The sequence below is a fragment of the Acanthisitta chloris genome, unplaced genomic scaffold (genome assembly GCF_000695815.1).
Source record: "Acanthisitta chloris isolate BGI_N310 unplaced genomic scaffold, ASM69581v1 scaffold18682, whole genome shotgun sequence".
In the NCBI taxonomy this organism is placed as follows: Eukaryota; Metazoa; Chordata; class Aves; order Passeriformes; family Acanthisittidae; genus Acanthisitta; species Acanthisitta chloris.
Genome location: NW_008660102.1, coordinates 26,753 through 32,802, shown reverse-complemented (window position 1 = coordinate 32,802; position 6,050 = coordinate 26,753). Strand labels below are relative to the sequence as shown.

At 43.4% G+C, this 6,050-nt stretch overlaps 1 protein-coding gene across 1 annotated transcript in view; it reads left to right on the top strand.

The window, feature by feature from the left end:
- The window catches only part of RPN2 (ribophorin II), a gene marked incomplete at its 5' end in the record, with an annotated part of 16,407 nt that overhangs the window by 1,382 nt on the left and 8,975 nt on the right, over nt 1-6,050 (top strand). The window contains 5 exons of the mRNA XM_009069698.1: nt 412-487; nt 865-999; nt 2,975-3,151; nt 3,482-3,600; nt 4,007-4,112. Of these exons, the coding sequence (XP_009067946.1) occupies nt 412-487; nt 865-999; nt 2,975-3,151; nt 3,482-3,600; nt 4,007-4,112 (613 nt within the window). The remainder of the gene's footprint in view (nt 1-411; nt 488-864; nt 1,000-2,974; nt 3,152-3,481; nt 3,601-4,006; nt 4,113-6,050) is intronic.

The window sequence follows — 6,050 nt, the reverse complement described above, 5'->3', positions numbered from 1 at the left end:
CATTTATCACCAGAGGTTTTAATCATTTTACTGTGAGCCAAGAGAACAGAGCTTCCTTTAAAAGCTGGGGAAGAAAGGGAAACTTTAGAACTTGCTTCGTTGACTAAAAAATGGATTCCTGAAAGCCTCAGTAGCAAGTCTGGGATCTGTGCTGTGCAGGGATCTGAGTTTGGTTTCTTCTCTGCCTTTGAATGTGTGAGTTTATTGCAGCACTGAAGTGGCATTGCATAATGAAAGCTAAGTTCACACTAAATCACTTCAGATTCATTGTCTTGAGTCAACTGAAGGCAGTAACAGCTGTTTTACACTTCATTCAGAATAGAAAATGAAGTTGCTTTGATTTAAATGATGTTTGGCTTTTAAGGAAGGAATAATCATACACTTGTTTGGTTTTGTTTGTTCTTGTTTAAGAACCATTCAAGCTTTGGAGACAGCATCTTACTTGTCCCAGCAGGCAGATCTGAGTGGCATTGTTGAGGAGATCGAGGTAAGAACACACTGTGCTCTCTAATTACTCAGAAATTTGTTAGACCTCTGTAGTACTTAAAGATGTCTTGATGTGAAACACAACATGAAAAGCCAACCTGCCTAATTGCCTGCCTGGCTTGGCTTGGCTCTTCTTTCAAGCAGATATTTCTTTGGACTTTTATCTGTTTCACAGTGGACTAAAACACAGAAAGTCATGGCATTTAAACATAATTACATCCACTAAGGGCTGGAGATTTCTCCTTCCTGATTCTAAATGGCTGTTACAGAATAGTCAGTGATCCCACACGGATACTCTTGATTACAGACCTTACAGCAGAGTTAACTTCTGTGGGTGTACTAGAATGCAATTTAAATGTTAATTACTCTTTCTGTCAGGATCTTGTTGCTCGCCTGGATGACTTGGGTGGAGTTTATCTGCAGTTTGAAGAAGGAATTGAGACCACTGCCCTGTTCGTTGCTGCTGCCTATAAGCTGTCAGACCATGTGGGTACGGAGCCAGCAATGAAGGAGGTCTGTACCTGCCTTTTCCTCCCTTGCTCCAGCTCACAGAAGGGATCTGCCTAGTCCCTGTTGTGCAGTGTAAGAGTTGGCATAACTGGGTAGAATCTCTGCTGGAAGAAGTATTGAGCACACTCAGTGAAAAGAGACATCTAAAAGGGAATGCTAAGGAGTGGAATCTAGGAGGAAATTCCAACTTCAGGATCAGAGGCTGAATTTGGTTTGGTTTTTCTTTTTCAAATGTACAGAAGGAAATTGCAAGTGAGGTTTATTTTTTCTTTGTTTATTGAGACAAGCTGTTGAAAAAACCTCGTTTCTTCTGGTATTTGGCACTTGTGTAGCACTTCCAGCATTTCAAAGTGTTTTGCAGATGTTGTTTACCTGTGAGGAAGTACAGGCACCTGAATTTGGGATGCCCAAAAGGGCATTAGCACCACGTGCCTGTGAGTATCCAGAGACAAAACCATGTTGTCTAAAATGAAAGCCTGTTGGAAGTTTCTTTTGAGCTAGAAATCATTACTGCAAGCTGTCCAGTTAGTATTTTTTTTCCACAAGAAGTTAGCAGAGTTAGATGTACTTTGGATTAGGAATGGCAGCTCCCTGAAGCATGAGCCAGAGTGGCAGGGTTGAGGCTGAAGCCAGTGTAAGACATGTGAGTTCATTCCTGGCTCTTTTCCACACTGCTGCCAAACAGACTAATGCAAAGTAATTTTGATGTCATTTTTGAGGTGTTGATTCTGCTACCCGCAGTCCAAACTGTCACTGTCCAAGTGGTGCTTAAAAAAACACCAGTTAAGGGAAATTTTTTAGTGTTGTTTCAGACCTGTGCTGCCAGAAGTGCTGCAGTTGGGGCTTAAAGCTTTCCCTCTGAATGGTGAGAGTAGCTCCAGAATGCCACTAAACTGTCTTTAAAGAATAACATGTAATGTTTGAATAAATAGTTTCCTTTTCCATTTTAATGAGAGTGTCAGCTGCTGATCAGGGTCTGGAGCAATGCCATGCCCTCTACAGAAATGAAAAACACTGCAGGATTTGCACTGTGCAGGAGTTCTGTAGCATTTGTCTGGCTGCTTTTTCTAGTTGTGATGTTTGTTGGTGCTCATCAGTACAAGCAGGAAGGTGAAAATGTGAGGTGCAGTGGATTTTGTTTAGAAGTGTTCTTTGTAGGTTACTAAGTCTATGTCTTTGATTATTCTCATTCTGATTAGAATTTACCCCACAGTCCTTCGCTTGGATCAAAGCACAGGTAGTCAATCCCTGTTTTCCAGACTAGCAGGCAGTGGTGGAAGAAGTTGAGCAAGGCACAGCCTGTGGAGTATGGCACAGGTGCACTAAGCGAGTCAGACTACGGTGGGGACACACAGCCCCACTCCTGCTTTGGAGTGAACAAATTAGCTTTGGCACATCCTGGAGCCAGAGCAGGCTCTGTGCTCCTGGTGGTACTGCTTTAAAGCTAATCCTCTTAGCTTGAGGACACTGCTGAGCCTAAGGGGATAAGCCTGCATGGGCCTAGACTGGCTCCTTCCAGAGCCATTGGGATGCTTTGCATCACTGCTCCGTGGCCTTCCCAGCCTGGCAGGTAGCCAGGACATGAGCCTAGTCCTTCTCTACTGTAAGAAGACAATTGCAGGGCTCCTAAGCCGAGTTGTCTTTTTGCAGCTGCATGCAGTCAGGGTAGCTGAGCTGATGACATCTTCTGTTCCCAAACACATCGTTTGCAGAGGTGGAGCCAAACTCTAGTTTTGCAAGTTTTTAGCACAGTTAGAGGTTGTGGTTGGAACGTCCCAGCCAAGAATAAGAACGCACGTGTGATATTCCAGAGGTAGCAAATTTTGGGTTACCTCATAACTTGAGTTATTTTTAAAGCAAGTGGAAAATTAAACAGCCTTTATGAATGATGTTTTTATTAATAACACTACACTGAGCCAGTTTGCTGTGTTGTGGTAAGCTGCTGGTGCTCATGTGTGATTGACTTTTCCTCTTTCAGGATCAAATTATTCAGCTGATGAATGCAATTTTCAGCAAGAAAAACTTTGAGACCCTCTCAGAAGCCTTCAGTGTTGCTCGTGCTGCAGGTGCTTTATCCCAGAACCGCTACCACTTGCCTGTCATTGTTGTCCCTGAGGGGCCTGCAGCTGTGTCTCACCATCAGCCCATTCTCAGGGTGAGTGCTACAGTCTTGGCTCAGTCTGTAAATTGTAGCTCTGGGCTGACTGAATGTGTAAGGTGATGCCTTTCATTTTAACTCCAGGACTCAGGAACCTCTTCTTACTCAGGGTTTACCAGGCACTTCAAGAAGGCACAGTGTGGAAGTCAGCTCTGCTGGTCACTAACTTCAGCTTTCCCTGTTACATTGGAGAGAGCTAGGGGGATCTGGGATGCTGGGCAGGGGAGAACTGTGGATGTGTAATGCAGGGGGGCAGTGAGCTGGCTGCTCCTGCATTCCTTCTGGGACGTGGGGATTCACAGAAATGCTGGTTTTTTTCTGTTGCAGCTGCAAGTGACCAATGTTATGTCCCAGCCACTGACCCAAGCTTCTGTAAAGCTCGACCACGCCAAGTCTGTGTCTAGCAAAGCCACTGTCCTTCAACAGACACCATTTGCTCTGTCAGGGTAAGGAAATAAGATTGTTTTTACAGTTTGTAAGGCAAACAGGTGTTATTTAAAGAGTATTGGATTTCTTTGTGTTCTTTCACAGGAGGAATGTTTGTGATGGGAGCTCAACATACTGTGGTTGTGTTGTGCTGGTGATGGGTGACTGAGCACATTTGGTGGTGATGATGAATTTCTGCTGCTTTTTCTTTTGATTGGGAGTGGGAAATTCCAATGTTCTTCTAACTTTGGGGCAGCTTTGAGGAATCTTTTTCCTGCTGCACGTACCAATGTTAGTTTTGTGCTGCATTTTTTTTGCCTGCTAGTCTGGCATATTTGGAGGCTTCTTGGTAACGAGATGTTACCTGTTTGTAGGCTGCTGTTAGTGTCCTAGGGGATACTTAACACCTTACTTTTTTGGTTATAGAGACATCTTTGAGCTGAACTTCATGAATGTGAAACCTGCAAGTGGATATTATGATTTCTCTATCAGTGTAGATGGAGATAAGCGATTTATTGCTAACAAAGTGGAGGTGGGTGTGCTCTTTGGTGGCTTTTTAATTCTGTGCCTTTTCACTGAAACAGATTTTTATGTATACCCATGAAGGATGTTGCCAGATGTATGGGATTTTTATCACATGTTTTTCTGTAATGCATTGGATTTTGACTCAGGATTATGACCAGTAACCAGATTAATATATGATCAAAAGGGATTTGTGTAAATTTCCAAACTGATTTATCACTTAGATGCTGATCTGACAGCAAATGAACAAAGGGTGACAGTGGAAGTGTTATGGCAGCCCAGAGCAGCTATGCAAAAGTGGTTACTAAGAGTTCTTCAGAGCATTTCAGACTTGAGCCCATAAATCTCAAGGCTTGGCTAGCAGTTGTCTGGTGATTGCCTGATGTGTGGAAGCTGAGCATTTGTTGTTGTCCGTGTGTATAAGCTCTAGAGCCCTATAAAAGCGTCAAGGGAGTCTTTTGTCATGTCCTTACTGTGTCTGTGGAGGTGCTTTTGTAGTGGAGAAGCAGTGACCAAAGCAAATGCAAATGAAGTCTTCCTTTCATGCATACACACCTCCTTTTTGGTGGCAAAAGCTGTTGTTAGACCACACCTTTAGAATCACAGAATCATCAAGGTTGGAAGAGACCTTCAAGATGATCCAGTCCAACCATCCACCCAGCACTGCCACTGTAATTCTTAACCCACATCATCCAGTGCCAGATCCAGACACCTCTTAAACATCTCCAGGGATGGTGACTCCACCACCTCCCTGGGCAACTTATTCCAAGGCCTTTCTTTCTGAAGAGGAGTTTTATGTAAGTGATCAGTCTGTTACAGTGAGAAGAATGTGACCTCTGTGGCTATGCATATAGTCACCCCAGTGTCAGCAGCTGAGAATGCTCTTCAGTGATGTCTATTCCCAGGGTTAGTTTTTGCCCTCAGTCACCTATTTAAGAAAATGATTAGTTTTTCAGATCTTCCAACATACTCAGCTTGGAGTAGAGGAAGACACTTATTTACAACTGCTGACCTTTATTCTGGGTATCAAATTGGTGCTGTCAGAGTAGTAATGGCACTCAGGAGTGTCAGAAGGGGATGGATTGTCCTGCTTAAGCTGGTCCTGGCACATGGAGGCACCGGCAGGAATGTATTAGCACTGGCAGCTCTGTGAGAACTGCTGCTAATAAGACACATTGTTATGGGGGAGGACTGCTGGGGAACTGCTTTTTTTCCTTACTGTTATTAGCATTAATTGTCCTTAATGCACCATCGTTTTGACAGTAATGAGCTAAACCAGTGGGTTATTACTCCGGCAGAGACTACATTTCCTGGCATTAAAATATTTGAGAGATGTTTGTGTACTGTGCTGCTGGAGGGGCTGTGTGCACCAGCTCTGAGTTGCCTTCACACAACTTTTTATAAATTAATATTTCATTAGTCCATTTTTCTTTGCTCCCAGCTTGGAACAGACTAAGGTTTTGCTAAAGTTAGCCTGAATCATCTGCATGTTAATGGATCCATTTTCAGGGGTAACCTCTACTTTGAATTACAGTTTTAGTTGTAAAAGGGCTGCCAAGATGGTTGTGTTTGAAGTCTGACCTGAATAGTTTGGTTAATGTTTTTACATATTTTTCCCACAGGTTCCCTGTGAATTATTTTTCAGGGTGAGGGTGTGGGGCTGGTTCACATGAGCAAACCTGTAATAACAAATTGTAGTATAAGATGAAAAATATGTTGGCAAAGAAACTTTAATTCTCCAGGGGAGCATTTGTAAGCTGTGAGAACAACTGTGCTAATTAAAAACTACAGACTGCAGTACCTGATTGAAATCAGTCAAACCCACCAGGGCTCACTGCCTAGATGAGCTGTGGTTTGGGGCTGGGGAGAGGGCAGGGAGTCATTTCTGCTCGGGATTTATACTGCCCTTAGCACAAAGGAGTGTGATGAATGGCAGGGCCTTATTGGC